Raw genomic sequence first — 17650 nt, forward strand, 5'->3', positions numbered from 1 at the left:
CCTCAAGGACCCATGGAGGTCCCCGGACCCCACTTAGAAAACCACTTGAGTTACACCACTTCAAAGTCAGTCATATGGCTAATATATGGAAGCTGTTGTTCTGTGTGTTCATGACATAACATGAAATCAGACACTGCTCATGCTAAAAAACAGAACTTGCAGTCCAACACTGAGAAGACAAGAGCAAAGAGAAACACCAGCCCTTATCAAAAGGGTCAAAACAGTGTACCAATCTCTGAGACTTTACATGTTAGGAATGCAAAAGGTTGATGTGAATAATAGAGAGCAGGAAGTCAGAATAACTGAGCAACTAGTAATATATAGAGTGAGTCAGCCATAGACAGAGGAGAGCAATGCAATCCACACAGTTAAAGTTACAAGTCTATTAGTCAGCCGTTGATCTCAATTATTAGTCAGGTCTCCCTTTAAAGAAGCAGTCAATACTAACTCAATAGACTTGTAAACACTGACAGTTTTTCAGATAAAGAGCAAATAACGTTACTTTAGTGACATTTGAAGCCCGCGTTAACCACGTTGCTAACGGTTAAAACTACGTTCCAAACGGTTAAAACTACGTTCCAAACGGTTAAAACTACGTTTCAAACGGTTACAACTACGTTCCAAACGGTTAAAACTACGTTCCAAATGGTTACAACTACGTTCCAAACGGTTAAAACTACGTTCCAAACGGTTACAACTACGTTCCATGGAAGAAAATAAAATAACCTCCGTTGGTATGAAGTTTAAACCGTTGAAATGTTGACATGTTAGTCTATTACACGTTTAGTCGATATTCATACGTCGTGTAGAAATCCAATTAATCAACATTGCGCTGAAAAGCTACAACAAAGTTAACACAGTTAACGTTAGCTAACGTAAACTGAGTGAAAACGTCGATTAACTACGTTGCTAATTAACGGTTAAAACTGACGTTATACGTTCTATTGGACAAAATAACTTCCGTTGGTATGAAGTTGAAACCGTTGAAGAAGTGTTATATCGGTTATAACCTGCTATAAGTCAATATATTCATATGTCGGGTAGAAAGTCAGTCAATAAACGTGTGTTTGAAAGCTACAACAAAGTTTGCTAAAGTAAATTGAGTGTAGTAAACTTGGACCGACAGCGTCGCTATAACGTGAACTAACTGCAGCGTTAACTCGCCGACGGCCGCTTCGAGGAGAAACCAGCCACCAACAGCAGTTTACCTTCGTAGCAGAGGATGCCGATGTTGTTGTTCATCTTGTCCAGGTACTGGTAGTTCAACAGGTCCATCTTAGTTAGTAGCATTTATCGAGTTTTTACCCCAAAAAAAGACCAGCTTCTTTCTTCTTCTTCTCTCAAGCGACGGTCTAGACAGCTAAAGGCCCAGCCTCCAACTTTAGTTTCTATAAACCCTCTTTTTAATAAAATAAACCCCCTTTAGAGAGGACTGACACCGAGTTTAGGACACTTTGTTTGAGTTATGGGTTATAATGTATCGCGGTGATAAAGAGCAACAAAAAAAAGAGAGTAGCGTCAGTTGTCCTCACAGCCAGCTGTAAGTCGACTGCACTGACACGCAGGCTATGCTTGGTATGAGCGCTGAGCTGCACCAGTGGTTTCCTCTGCTGCTGCTGCTGCTGCTGCTGAGAGGGGCTCTCACTGGGCATGCTCGCTAAATCCCTGGAGCGCCTCAAATATCACGGATGTTTTACGTGCAAGATCAGCCTCTGCAAACACATGCAGACACCCAAAGAGCTGCAGTAATCCCATATTAACATTTGTAGGGAGGTATAAAAAGTATAACAAAGTAGCTGGAGTTTTTTTTCCCAATGAATATTAAATAGTTGAGCATGATGTCCTCGTAGGAATATAGATAATTGAGGAGATTAAAAAGTGCCATTAAAGGTCCCATATCGTGCTCTTTTTCAGGTTCATACTTGTATTTTGTGTTTCTACTAGATCATGTTTACATACTTTAATGTTAAAAAAACACTTTATTTTCCTCATACTGTCAGCCTGAATATACCCGTATTTACCCTCTGTCTGAAACGCTCCGTTTTAGCGCATTTTGACGGAATTGCAACAGAATTGCGTTGCTAGGCAACAGTTTGGGTCCATGTGTACTTCCTGTCAGCTGATGACATTCACATAAACACTGCAACCAGGATATAAACTGTGACACATTTAGAATGTTTACATTTAAAATTGTGTCAAGGGTCTAAATATTGTATATTCGTGACATCACAAATGGGCAGAAATCCTGACTGCTTGTTTCAAATGCAGAGTTTCTGAATACGGGCCGTGTGTATTTCCCTGTGGATTGAATGTTTCGATACTTTCACAGTATTTATATAGGACTTAAGCCTACTTTATAATAAAAAACATGGAAATCTCACTTTTTTTTATAATATGGGACCTTTAAAGTGAGATTTCTATAACCTTATGACAGTGAGTACCTGCAGGAATATTATAGTGATAGCATGGAAGCTATAAAGTTTGATAGCCTAATTAAGTGTAAACTTGTCTGTATGGGAATAATGATTGTTTTATACAGTATATGGAAACAGGGAGGTGAGAAAAAATAAAAGGGCAGAAGAAAAGTGACAAAAAAAGCCAGGAGGGTAAATAACAAGGAAACTGTGCTTCTCTTTATGAGGTTTTGCTTGAAAGTTTTTTTCTTTTTTTTACAAAGATGGTGGTTTCCCCTCTGGCTCCCTACAACCGAACAGAACATAATAACAGAACATAATATAATAGATTGAGGATTTTTCTTTATACCAAAATGACCCCTGTAGTAGGTATACCGACATAGTTATAAATGTAAAAAGAAAAAGAAAGAGCATATCTTTATATTTTTTGTGCAACATGACAACGAATATGTTTAAATTTTCTTATAAAAAGAGGTAAAACTTCCATGTTGATGTTGCTGGATATAAAAAGGTTACCCAGGCCCAGTAAAGTTGCCTCAGTTTCAGTGTGGCTCTCTCCTGCCCCCTGGTGCTTAAGATGGACTATAGTAAGTATACTAATTTGGATTTTTTTAAGAATATTTTTTTACCTTTTGTGCCTTTATTTATAATGACAGTGATCAAAGGGAGGAGAGAGAGAGAGGGGAGGACATGCAGCAAAGGGCCACAAGACAGATTCAAACCCTAGGCTGCTGCTGTAAGGACTCAGCCTTGGTACATGGGGCACCCGCTCTGCCAGGTGAGCTACTGGGCCGCCCCAAGTATACTAAGTTTTGTCTTCAATAAAGGGGACTGATGTGGAAAAAGCAGGAGGCCAATGGGATGAAAAGAGAACAAAGGCATCTTCGTCATAGATGAATAGGATGTGAATATGACTGTAATCATATTACATGGTTTGTGTGGAAAGAGTAGTTTCCTCTGGGTATTTGAGTGAGAGCATAATGAGCAGGGTGTGGCTGCGCTTTATCGTGAGTTTATGCACAAACCCACATTTGCCATGTGCGTGTTTCCGTGTGACACATACCCGCAAAACACACAGACCGGGAAATGAGAGGCGTCATGTAAAGCTTAGGCAACATACTAAATACCTGCGGTGTCAGAGCAAACTCAATAGGTATAAGACCCAGTTTTGAAGTCCAAATTAAATACTGTACATTCTCAAAGCAATAGAAATGACTCAGAAAGAAAGAAAATGTAAAGAAAAATGTGTATTGCCTTGTCCTCATCCAGTCGTGATCAAATACAACAAGGAAAGACAGCAAGAGAGATGATACATTATGAGAAACCTAAAGGAGGAGATAAAGCTTTCAGGCAGGTGGATTTACTTTTATATCCTGGGATCAATGCAGGTTAAAATCACTGTAGACATTACATTTATCAGACAAAGTAACAGGGAAAGTTATGGCTGCTTCGCTGACCTTTGTCTCACTAAAACAGGCCTCTCCTAACTTTTTCACTCCTAACTTCTAACATGGCTAAAAACTGGATTAACAGACTAATTATACAGAGGACTTTACCTCCCGTCTCTCATCCCCTCTCTCTCGTACACACAAGCCACAAAACAAACAGGAAGATAGTGTGCATCTACACAAACACACTACCTACCACTAACACATCCCCCTTTCTTTCTCATTCACTCAAATGCACACAAAAGGCCTCTCCCCTCCTCCCCCTCTAACGGTGGTTCACAACTATAAGGAACATGGCTCTTGTCTCATTGGATACCCATTGTTTCCAGTTCACACACACAACAAGGCTCAGTGCAGACAGAGAGTCCATTCAGTGGTGCTGCTTCTAACAGCTGCAGGTTACAACCAACTCAAGAGGTTCAATCTCAAAGCAGTGCACCTAAAAAGTAAGTTGCTCAACTCATATTGTGTGTGGCAACAAAAAGGTTCTAGCAGGAAGTCAAAATTTAATCATTGAAGGCTTTATGAAGTTCCTGATTGGTCGGAACTTTTCAGGAAGTGTAAACCACAAAACTTTGATTAAACTGCTCAACAGGTTCAGGTGGCAATATCATCATGTAAACATGTTCACACATTTTCAAACTGTTGGAAACATCATTAGTCAAAAGTCATTCATTTCACTGGAGTGGAGAATGACAGAAAGACAGTAACAGACTAGTGCTCCCATACTTTATGGCCTTCAGATCAATTTGATGACAGATAATGGAGGTGTTGGATTTTCAAACTTGACTAATAAAAATGGCAAAAACTGAAGCAACTTTGAATCAATAGAGTTCTGCTTTATTCAGACAAAACAGTGCAATTAAAAATAGTTTCTCACAGAAAAAGTGTAATATTAATATTACAATTATAATCATATCAATTACAAATAAACTGTTAGGGCTGTGCTCGACCAAAGAAATTCTTGGTCGATTAATACCCATACGATTTTGTTGACTAATTGACAGATCTGCGAAACTGAGTTTCTCCACAAAGAATCACAAAAGCACCACTTTAAATCTTGTGCTTACCAGATATGTGCTCGTAAGTTTCTAAGAAATAAGTCATTCAGCATGAAGAAAGAATAAAAAGACTAATCGACTAAAGAAATCTTAGTCGACTAAGACCAAAACGACAGATTAGCCGACTAATCGACTAAGAGAGGGCAGCTCTATCCATAATAATAATAATATAATTCAACCTTTAGATTCCTTATTTCATGGGCTATTTGGGGATTTATACATTATTATTGCATACTTAGATATATTCAAATTCAAATAGTGATTTGGAGGTCGATTACCATGGCAATGGTCAAAGCTTCTAAGCTTCGTAACTATCGGGTCGCTATCGCTAACTATCGCTGTTCTATTCTTTTGACCACTCAAAGTGCTCTACGCTACATGTCAGCATTCACCCATTCACACACACATTCATACACTGATGGCAGAGGCTGCCATACAAGGTTTCCAACCTGCCCATCAGGATCTAATCTAAATACTCATTCACACACCGATGGCTATGCCTTCAGGAGCAATTTGGGGTTTAGTGTCTTGCTCAAGGACACTTTGACATGTGACCGGTGACCGATGACCTTCCGATTAGGGGACGACGTGCTCTACCTCTGAGCCACAGCCGCTCAATATATCGATAAATCGATATAATACAACAAAGAGGCCCGAATATATTCAGAGAGGTGACATCTCCACCTTTTAACGTCAGATGATCCATTCCTTACAAATTTCATTAGTAAAGAGGGTACGGTTAAAATGTTTTCTAAGTGATCAAATAATTTAATCTGAAGCAACTTTTAGAAGAATCTAAAACAGAGAGCAAAGGACACAATTCAACATAGAAGATCTGTCCTCGGCGGAGCAACGAGGCAGCTCACTGGAGCTCCCACCAGCAGATAAGACTTAATAGCTCTCCAAAATCGTCTTGGGACTATTAAGACTATTAAAGACAGCTAAAATGTACCTTCTTGATTCTGAACTGTTGACCACCTAATTGCCCAAAATGGACCCAATCTGTCTTTTTCACTTTTGCCCAGACTTTGTGTCTCTCGTGCAGTGAATTAGAAAACTCAGGACTCAACCAACTATGACCCTTTCCTCTATATTTACAACAAAGAACACGCTTATAAAATTGTTTGACAAAGTGCTTCATGTCTCAATTAACAATAAATTGACGCTTACTTTTGGGAACCTTTGTACATCGGTTAACTCAGTCTTTCTGCTGGTTATTACAGTAGATGTTTCCCTGAGGCTGCATTTGCTTCAACGGACTCATTTGTCTTGCAGTTATCGCAAACACTTGACTTCAAATGTACTCAAAAAGGGAAACGGCCTCGAACACAGTGGCTTTGTTCTGGCTTGCATGCTGTAAGATTGGTTAAGTATACTAAGGAGATTAATGGTTACACAACAGGTTGGTGAAATTCCACTTCTTTCTTCCATACGGACAAGTTGTTACACATAACTTAGCCTACTGTGGTAAATAACCTTTTCTCTTCACTGTTTCCACAACTCGCCTTCTTCAGCATGACTCAGAAGCGAAGAGCTCGCCGCGGGGCTGATGACCTGTAGTGATGTCAGCTGTAGGAAAAGGCAGGCTGTGGCGTCGCTAGAAAAACTCAAGTATCCGCGTCACTGAATGCAAACTAAACCTCATTTTACCAATGAATAATTCAACTACTACAGACATGAGCTGGTTTATAATATTCTCTGTCTTTACACAATAGATTCTGCTTAGAGTTGGGCCTCGTTAATCAGATTTGGGGCACTTAAGTTAACTTAAGTTTCTAAATAATGGATATAAGATCTATCAGTGTACCCACTAATCATTTAGCGGTGTGGCTATACAACTGCCCTTCATCTCCAGTGGAGAACTCCTGTCTTCCTGTCATTATCCCCCTCACTTCCTGCCTGCCTTTCTGTCTGTCTATTTATTTATCTAATCTATCATGCCAAGGTGCTACCACACCTACTTAATCCCCTGCGGTGTTGTGTGTCTCTCTGAACAGGTCTGGGCTTCTCCGGGGAGTGGGTGTGTCCGGATAACAACACCGCACACAGGCAGGCCAGGTGGTGATTCATACTAATGCTTTATTAACACGCTCCGCTGTTGTCACACAAACACGGGTGGAATAAAAGACTGCGGGATGAATGTAGAGTGTAAAAAAAAAAAAAACTGCCTTCCTCACATTTCCTGTTTCCTTCCTTGAATTCAGTCTTTTTTATTTGTTTACTTAACTACCTTTCTGCCATTTGTTGATAATGAATGAAAGAGGAAAAACTTGTTCAAACGTTATTATGAACACGATCTTTAGTATCCAGGGTGGAAGAACAACTTTCACGCTGGCATAGATCAAAGGTCAAATCCTCGATTGCGTTTACCTCTCTGTTGAAATACAACCACAGCATTACAGGCTTTGTTTACATGGTGACATAATGCATTGAAGACGTTTATCCTGTCGGATATTTGTTGTCTCAGCTCTTGGTATCAGTTACTTAACTGTTAACTGTTTTAAACAAACCTTGAGGCTGTAAAGTGTTTGGTTACAAATATAATGTACACAAACACCTGAGTAGGACAGACCTGTATTGTAAGTCATGATGCTATAGGATGGTTTTCCACCATTTTTAACCGTCTACAAGTCAAACTTTATACAAATAATATACAGATTAAATCAGATTTGTATCTTTAAATGTCCCCGCTTCTCAAATGCCACCAGGCAAACCAAAAAAAGTACAGCTTTCTGTGAAGATATTTACATCATCTTCATAGTATTCAGAGGCAGAATTACACAGCACAAGCAACGAGATGCCATTACACAAGGTTCCTGGGAGTGTTTGGGTAAAAACGTTCCTCAACACACACTCACAGAAGAGGAAATATCAGGTTGCTACACCGAAACAAAGATAACAACAGGTGATTGTTTGGAGGTGAAGCTGTTCGTTATTTCCCACCTTTGTGTTGTCTATGTGTGTGTGTATGTGTGTGTGTGGCAGATGGTTAAAGGTAGAAACCCTGCCAAACGTTAACATATCTAAGGTTTTATTTAATATTAACCATTATTTCATTGGGATATTTATATTGTTTCTTGTCAAACTAGGTGCAGATTACTAGATGCCTTCTGAGTTACATGAGTGGTCAAATTCTAACACTGTTAAAGCCTATACACTGAAATATTTATTTTTCATTCAAGAATATGAAGGTTTCTACTAGTATGACACATAACCAGTTTGGCAGACACAAGATACTGCAGTGCTTTAGATCTGTTGTATCTCATCAAACATCAGTTACATGTACTAGTTGTTGTTTTCAGAGCGTAAAGATGCTTTATAATTCTGACTTTCCTGTTCAAAAAGGGAAAATCTGAATTTAATCTAAAACTAACTAATGAATTAACCAGTAGGCCACGGGATCAAGTGTTTCTATGTCTTGTGTGAGTTTGGTCTGTATTAGTGACCCTCCATGTAATTGTCAATGGAGTAGCTCAATGCTGTACGTTGGTACAACATCTTAGTGTTAGTTGCAACCATAGACTGTATATAAGAAATGGACATAGTCACCGTGACGTCACCCATTGGTTTGGTGACTACCGCTTGAAGCCTCGAGTTCAGCATTTTGGCTGTCGCCATCTTGTTTTTTTGCAACCAGAAGTGACACTTTTTTAGGCGACCAAAGTATTACAATTAACTTTCATGAACTATAAACACTCTGTGAAAGGGTTAAAGTTGTAAAACGAAAACACGGACAACTCCCAGACCGGACAACGCCGTGGTAGCGACCTGTCAATCACAAGGTAACCACGCCCTAAAGCATCCCCTGCTTTATGGTCTATTTGACTCTAAATAGGACCATAATTTACTAAATGAACTTCATGCTGTATTGAAGAAGACTTGAAACTAGCGATTGAGACCATAAACTCATGTTTATAATGTTTACTGAGGTAATAAATCAAGTGAGAAGTAAGCTCATTTTCTCATAGACTTCTAAACAATCAGACTTCTTTTTGCAACCAGAGGAGTCGCCCCCTGCTGGCTATTAGAAAGAATGCAAGTTTCCGCATTGGCTTCACTTTTCAGACCCAGAGGTAGCCGCCTGGTTCAGCCTCTGAGAGCTGTTCATATAAATATTGATGTCATTATATCATTTATCTAAGTCTTATTAAAGTCCCAAGCAGTGATCAGTGTACAGCAGTTTTCAGCCATCGGAGTCCACACATTTTATCCAGCTGGAATATGAACCACATCATGGACACACGGCAATGTGTTCTCTCGCAGCGAAGACATCCAAGTCATCCGTGTCCTATTCTTCCTTATAGCCCATCTGTCTGTTGAGTAAACTGTCTCACTCTTCTCTCAAACTGACATGCTGTCTATCTGATCTTTTTCGGTCTGCTCTCCTCTCACAATGCAACATCAGGCCTTTGGCAGCGTTTGTTAAATGTGAATCCTGAACCTCTTCTTTCCCTCCAAATCTGTTTTTCCTCTCTCCGTCTCTAATCATAAGTGCTCTCCCACCTCCTCCTCCTCCTCCCTCCTATAGCTTGCATGCCAACATTTTGTTTACAACACAAACAAAACAAACACGAGGCAGACGGTGGCTGCGTTCTCACACTCGGGCGGTGCAGGGGTAGATATCTACTACTGTGTGTTATTACAAGTATGCAACTGCCTGGAACACGAATCAGATCTGACTGTGAGATGCACATTTTTTCTGAGCAGCAAGCTGAGACTCAGATGACTCGTATGGTAACAGGAAGGGTGTAAAGGATATCTTGTTAACATCAGTGACACCTGTTTTCAACATTCTCTCTTTCAAACTAAAATATGTTCTCCAACTTTGACATAAATAAAAATTGAGGCTGGTCAATGTCTGTTTTGTTGCTAATTAAATGAAGATCAAACATTTATACAAATATACATATAACACCAAACACATCTTATTTCTGGGATTGGAAAATGATCTGTGCTTTCATATGCCAATGGGACCCATGACAACATTCTTGCCGTGCTAACAATTAGCTGGTAACAAACTGACCCCAGGAGCTTATCATGCATTGGCCAAGACAGCTCCTACGTGGGACAGCAGGCTCTGTGCCATTACCACTCATGTTGTGCATCTGCGCCTGGATTACAGCCTCGGCATGCTCACATGTCGTCAACACAACCTTATCACTGGATGCCGGGACTACAAATACAATACATACTTTTCTGAGAGGAGTATTTCTATAGACTATCAGGTATTACCATGTGCCACCCTTCCTATCTTCTGTAAAGGAATTTATATTCTTGCACAAAATCACCTTGGAAAGTAATACTCTAACTCTTTTCTTTCTGAATACCTGCATGTATGGGATAATTACAACACTCAGAGTCATTAATCAAATCAACTGACTTCACTAACCACAAAGAACGCTCAGCAGGAATACTTTTTTAGCACTATAAAAAAAGGTTAACCTTTTCTTTGTGAGAGGCTTTGCAATCCTGTTTCATTTCATTCTCAGTAACTATGGTGAATGCTATCAAAAAGAGAGGAATGTAAAGTATGTGTGGTCAGCACGAGCCCTGAGAAAAAGTTCCCTCGCTTAGACAGCAGAGCTGGAGTGGGACCAGCAAGCGTGGCATTTACTGAGAGCAAATGTAGGACATGAGTTCTTTAACATTTTAGCCAATTTGAAGTAAAAGCAGCCAGGGCCGCCCCAAATTCATCTTATCACTCAGGCAATTATTTAGGACATGTTGATGTACAGGTGGGAGTGAGAAGCTCCACCTGTGAAAGGTGGTGGCTACAAAAAAGTATGTACAACTTGACCTGTTCTGTGAGGTGGATGACTCTTCATACAATCAATCTAGACTATCCACCTCAATGCCTAACAGTGAAAGATCTTGCAAGCAGGTGAAAAGCATCAGCTAGGGGCAGAAAGTGTACCAGAGAAGACATTTAATGGATTCCTGCACCCTCCCAAGACTAATAAAGGAGGATGGCATTACAAGGGAATTTAAGAAATCAAATCCCTTACCATTTATATCACAAAATACATGGAACAACAAGTAAATCACTTAAACCACATCTTTTCTAGCTACACACAACTATTTAAGAGAAGAGACAAAAATCTTTCCATAAGTGGAAAAAAAGCTGTTTAGAAAGAAAAACAGCAAAAACAATTACTGGTATATAAATGTCTTTCAAAAATCCTACATTTGTTAAGTCGAAGTGCAAAACAGAAATGCTTGAAAAACAACGGTCGATTGTATTTAACCTTGTGACTTGCAACTGTGACCCTTTGACACTTGACCTTTGACCCTGTGACCATGGTGGCCCCTTGCCCCTCTATTCTTAATGGGCGCCCACTGAATCACGACGTTAACAAAGCAGTGACAATGACGTAAGTGCCTGTGTGTGTGTGTGTGTGTGTGTGTGTGTGTCTGTGTGTCTGTGTGTGTGTGTGTGTGTGTGTGTGTGTGTGTGTGTGTGTGTGTCTGTGTGTCTGTGTGTGTGTGTGTGTGTGTGCTGCGGTCAACAGACTAGTAAATTGAACTGCAGAGGGGAGTGTATCTAGAGGCACAGAGAGATGAATGTGGGAGGAGGGTAAGACAACAAGAGATAGACTGATGGTAAGGAGGAGTTACTGGGAAGCCCTCACTTCCCACAACCAGCTTTTCATTTATCTTGAATAAGAAGCACTGAATAGATTTATTTATACACAGTTTACATTTAAACCAAGCTCTCTTTGAGCAGCACAGACAATGACCCACCTCTAAAGTGACCCGCGCAACAACCCTTATTCACATTCATTTAAAAATAAATATACAGCTGTTATAGAAGTTCAGTTTGTTAAAGCAATATATCGACATTTTGAGAAATTAACTTATTAATTTTCTTGCCAAGAGTGAGATGAGGAGATTGATACCTCTCTCTGTCCGCTCAATGTGAAGCTACAGCTATCAGCCAGTTAGCTTAGCTGAGCTTAATATAAAAACAGGAAACAGGGGGAAACAGCTAGCTAATTGATAATTCATTTTAATAATTCATTTTTAACTTTCTGCACAAAAACCAAAGTGTAATCAAAGTGTTTCTTCGCAGGGACTTCCTGGAGTCTTGTCATCAGTGTGAGGTTGCCAGGCAACCAGCAGAGACTCCATGAAGGAGCCAGGCCAGCTGTTTCCTCCTGTTTACAGTCTTTGTGCTAAGCTAAGCTAACTGGCTCATCATTATTTCATCTTCCTGCAAGAAAGTTTCTAAGTGTTTTTACCCCAAAAGTGTCAAACTCTTACAGTTTCACTATGTTCAGACTATGCTTGCCGCAGTAGTCGGTGTTACCGGTGTTACACGGTGGTCGGGCATACACCGATTACATTAAGTACACAACGCAGCCACCGTCGCTTTGCTTTTTTTTACAGAAATAAAATCCATTTTAGTTCATTTTGGCGTATCAGCAGCATGTTATCAATCGATAGTCGGATGACGGACGCTACAAACTGACAGTGAATGTGTCTTCAACATACGGAGTCTCAGCTCAGAGTAGCAGGTGTCATAGCCTATTTCACACACACTGGATTAGAGAGCGTTGACAGACCGAGAGATGGCGGAGGATTTGGTGTCGAAGCGAAAAGCAAAAGCGCCTATTTGGCAATATTTCAGAAATATACCCAATGCTATAAGGGAACCACAACGTTAATGGGAAAATTGTCGCGAGGAGAACGGAGTGGTCACAGCCGGTGTGCAGGGCGTAGCGACGCCATTAGACCCCTGCGGCCTCGCAGCGAAAGCTCTACCGTAGAGGCAGACACACCGCCACCCGACGGTAGAGATCAAAGTAAGCACGCTACACAAATTGACCGTCACCTTTTCTTGTAAAATATCCGATGTAATCGATAACACCGGTGTTGTCACCGGTTTATTAACCGGTGGGAAAATGTCCTCACCGTCACATCCCTAGTTCAGACCAGGACGAGGCAAGGGCGAAAATGTTCGGTCATTTGCCAAATTGGAAAAACACTTAGCCTACCGATAATAAGATACTTTATGTAACAACACAGTACAGTAGAACAGTCAAGAGTCCATAAAATGAGCAGATTGACTAATGATCAACTGCTCAAGTCTGGGAAAAGCTTCTGCTGAATTTGATAAGTTCTTGCTAACATCATAAAGATAAACACACTAAGAAAGATACTGCTTTGTTAAAGTAAAAAAAGTTTGATCCCGAGGAAGATCAGTGAGCAAAATGTCATGACGTCATGATAATAAAAAAGTGTGCCTTGTTTTTGGGGGGGAAAGTCCACTCCCAGAGTTGTGGACACAGTATTCTTCCCTTGTTTTTTTTAATACACTATTACAGACATTTTTCAACTCTGTCCATCACAGTGCTGGACTATGATTAATTACAGTGTTATACTTTATCATTTGACCCACTCCAACCATTTAGGAGCACCCACAGCGCACCGACTCCTGTTTTGAGGCCAGAGCCTCAGTCAAGGGCACGGGCAGGATTCCTCCAGTAATACCTCACATACTGTAAATGTCTTCTGTGATGACGAAAAAAAGAGATAAGACAGGTGTGAGAGAACAAGAGCAGGAGTGTAACAATGAGGTCAGCATTAAAGAGGGACAAGTGTTACCCTGCACATCGTCTGTACATCACTTTGACCGAGTCATCCATGACATCGTTAAAGCACTCATAAAAAATGTGCTGATAACCATGCAGTATTATCTGCTACAGACTCCTTGACCCACACACACACACACTGATAGCAGGCGATAACTCAAACACTGTTAACAGTTAATGACATCATAGACAGTAACCCATTTAACAATAACACGGCAACGGGCACTGACTGGGGAACTGATAGGAAAATAGGCAATAAAACACTGCTTGTGTTTGAGACAATAGACCATGCAGTCTTTCATGCGTACAACTCCGCTTTCAACTTTTATGGCATGCATACACAAAAACTACAGCATGCATACCATTAATTTTTAGTCATAAATTATATATAAATATAAAAAACACTGAGTAGACATGTCCAATAATTGAATCATAAGTGGTCGTGAGGTTGGCAATCAACCTGCAGATACGCCTGGAACTATCAAACTATTCTAACAACGTTGTTTATTTACCCTACACATTTATCATGCTATCATTGGCAGTCTAAATAGCATCAGAGTTCACCTTCTTTTTCTTGTGACTAGCTGGGTTACTAAAACACCCAAAGACCACATCATGTGTTCAAGTTTAAGTTCTATTACACTGCAGGGAAGATGAGTTACAGAGATGGCTGCTCACCATCTGTATGCTTACACAATTACGTCCAGTTGTTTAACACCTGTGTCGTGTTACACAGGAAGCACTGAGTAATATCAGTCAGAAACGTGGACAGGCTGGAGGGCAAAAAGCTGAAAAAGCTCCAAACACACACCCCAAAACCCATCCCATCCCTCTCACTGGCATGAGTCCTCGGTCAAATTACCTCCCAACAAGAATACTGTTTGCCTCCAGCAAGGTTTAGACAAATTGTCATGATGCAAGCTCTCCGATTACACTTTCTGATCATCGACAAGCTCTGACTAGTTTCGACTGCTCACTTACTGAGACTACAACGCCACCCTTAAAACCTTTTAAATGTCTGATTAACCAAGCTTGCAGTTGTTCATGCTTTATGTGAGCACAATCTAGACTAGGACTATGACTGGATGAGATTACATCAGATAGTCTGGTCCACCTCAGTGTGGACCTGCACTAAAGGATCACATTGACCAGATTGAATTACAGTTTGCCTGACTGCCCGATGTCAAAATCAGATTTCATAAAATCTAGTATGAACATAAAAGCTATGAACACAGACGGTACAACGCTGTCCAAATTTTGCCCTAAGTAGGCCATCCAACAAAATGTAGATGAAAGGGAAGGAAATCCTGCAAGTATCACATTCAGTTCAATTGTGTATAACAGTGAAATAGCTTAGTCATAACCGGTGCTTCCAGTAAGCAGGGTATAAGAGCTTTGTGAATCTGCTCAGGACCTGTCGCATGTTTGAATTTACAGTAGGTTCCTATTAGGGATGCAAAACCAAACGGCAAAAAAACAAACCGACGTACAAACCGACCGTTGCACCACTATTAAATACAGGCCTGCTAATTATTTGATGTGGTGCCAGAGACACAGAAGAGGCAAAACATAGGCCTTATTTAATGTATAAAATCTGTGTTATTGCTTCATATAATAAAGAATAATAGAAATATCATTCATTACTATCAATCTATCAATCTATTTATATATTTGGAGTTCAAACACATTAGAAATGGTTCCTATGAAAGTTGCTCAGTGGCGCATGTTGCCAAAATGTCTCGACTTCCGACTGGAGAGTAACCGGATCTTCCGCAACATCCGCCTCCCAGCCCTCGCTCCAGCCACAGTCTGGGTCTCATTCATATGAACGGAGGAAGGGAAGTAACTCTGGATTAAGCTATTGGGGCATTTTACAACTTTGAGGACCTAATGATTTAAATAAGGGCTATTAAAGAGTTCGTATTGGGAAGTTGATTTACCTCAAAAAGAATTAACTGCTGAGTTACAGATGTCTCTTTCCCAATGTAAGTCAATGGGAAAAAGTCTTTTTGGGCCCAATGGCATCACGTGACGGACATTGAAGTTGTAGTACCGCCGTTTGGCCACTATGAAAATTGGGCTCAACAACCGGCGCTCTTCCTGGGGGCTTGCTCACAATGACAATGCTAAATGATTAGCAGGCATAATGCTCACCATATACACCATCTGAGTTTAGATTGTTAGCACGCTGACATTTGCAACACACAAAAGTACAGTTGAGGTTGATCTTTAATGGCTATTTTGTCATAAACAAAAGTATTGGACAACAAAAAATCCCCATGATGTCACCAGATTAAAAATCAGGGATCACCAAAGTCAATAGGATTCATCCATGCCACTAGCATGGCTAAAAAAAATAAGGTTCACTTTGGGCCAATAACTACCATAGCATGTGAAATTGTAAATCACATTACCCACCTGTCTATTGCTAAAGGAAGACAATTTAACTCAATTTCAACATGGTGTTGAGCAGATTTAGACAGCGGGGATCAAGTATTTACTAGTAAGCAATGACCAAATTTACTTATACCCACCCAAGACTGCACATTTAAACTGCATATGGACAAAATAACAGGAACAACTGGCAAAATCACACAATCCAATACAGCCTGGCAATGAATTCAGTACATTCACGATCAAAATGTTCCGTCTTTGTTGAGACTGATGCTTAATCAGCTCTATGTGGATTTTATACTGCTGCAATGTTGTTGTTGTTGTAGTATCAGAATGTATTATAGCCTACTGTAAGGTGTTCCTATTATTTTGTCCACAATCTACAGTATATAATACCCACTTTCAATGTTATTCAGCACAAGAATTAGACAGAACATTATAGAAGTGTCTGTTATAACGGACTGCTTCCCTTCACCAAGAGCTGGGAAAAGACTGGGGGTGCTTGAACAAAACCATGGAAACTATAACAATGACGGGGGATTCTGTTAAAGTGTGTGCGTGTGTGTGTGTGTCTGTGTAAGTTTTCTCCAAACAAACAAGTGGTATTTCAGAGTACAGCATGTGTATCTATGCGTGTGCAGAAGTAGAGCAGAGGGCACTGTACAGATCTCAGCCAACCACCTTCTCTTGGCACGAGTTCTTCTTTTGTTGTGGTTCCTGTCAGAAACAAAAGGTCCGTATTCCATCTCTTCAGTCGGGCATTAAACCACCGGTCCTCTTTGATCTAACATCCAAGACCCAACAAGCATAGTCAGGGCCTACTGACTGGCAGTGTCTTTAAATTCACACTAAAACCAAAGAAATGACTCTGAAAATTTGCTATATTCTAGAAAACACTGAGCTACAAACAATATTTCAGTCTGTCTTTTGAGCTGGGCATGTAGTGCAATCCAGACTGTTTAAGGTTGATCTCAAATACAGGTTTGCTTCCAGGAAGGGTGGAGCGCACTGCTACATCTTCCAAGTAGCCACCAAAATTGCTATGGAGGGGTGACGGCAAGTATTAAGCATTCCCCCCACATTCACCATTAAATATAAGGCACAGATTACTTCACTGCTTTTTTAGTGCGTGTGTAATTACTGTATATTCAAGGTCAGGACCTGTGATTAGTGTTGTTGTTTCAAACTCACTGACAGCAAGGATCAGCCCTGCTGGAGTGTGTGCATGTGTGTGTGTGTGTGTGTGTGTGTCAGTAATGCCGTTGGTTTGGTTTCAGGGGACTTAACTTATTTGTATACATTCATATTAACATACAAAATTATGATGACATTTTGTCACTCAGGACTGTCCTTTACTAATCTGACCCGCCAGATGGTTTGTTACACAGAACCATCTGAGAAGCCGTCTTCGGAAACTGGAAAAGGGCAGGCACTTTCAAAAAAAATACTTGCCAGGTAATTGGATGAATCATCTGTCAATCAAACTTGGCCAGTCAAACTCGGGAGAGGAGCGAAAACATCTTTTCCATCGAGAAAAGCCTTCGGTGCTATTTTTTGCTCTTCTTTCAATGAAGAAATACTCTCCAGTTCTGATATGACTGATGCGACTGCAGCATCTACGCTAACCTCTTCAGGAGCCACTATAGTTGTTTAGACCAAACGGTCGCCTCTCAGTGTCGCCTCACAAACCTAAGCCACATCCATAGCTGCCAGTAGCTCCTCACAGGATGCTGATTGGTAAG

The 17650-nt window shown here is 40.4% G+C and overlaps 1 protein-coding gene and 1 long non-coding RNA gene across 4 annotated transcripts in view; one reads left to right on the top strand and one right to left on the bottom strand.

The window, feature by feature from the left end:
- Window positions 1-17650, bottom strand: part of vgll4b (vestigial-like family member 4b) — a 46128-nt gene that overhangs the window by 22778 nt on the left and 5700 nt on the right. The window contains exon 1 of one of the 3 annotated variants that reach the window (XM_074643684.1): window positions 1209-1660. The exons of the other annotated variants lie outside the window; for them this stretch is intronic. Coding sequence (XP_074499785.1) covers window positions 1209-1290 — 82 coding nt within the window. The 5' untranslated portion in view covers window positions 1291-1660. Of the gene's footprint in view, window positions 1-1208; window positions 1661-17650 lie in introns of those variants that run through there. 3 annotated transcript variants of the gene reach the window in all.
- On the top strand, window positions 971-7120 carry LOC141772591 (uncharacterized). The gene is made up of 3 exons (XR_012594932.1): window positions 971-1251; window positions 3071-3192; window positions 6921-7120. It is a non-coding gene; the product is annotated as an uncharacterized LOC141772591 (long non-coding RNA).

This window comes from Sebastes fasciatus, chromosome 1 (assembly GCF_043250625.1).
Source record: "Sebastes fasciatus isolate fSebFas1 chromosome 1, fSebFas1.pri, whole genome shotgun sequence".
Taxonomy (NCBI): domain Eukaryota; kingdom Metazoa; phylum Chordata; class Actinopteri; order Perciformes; family Sebastidae; genus Sebastes; species Sebastes fasciatus.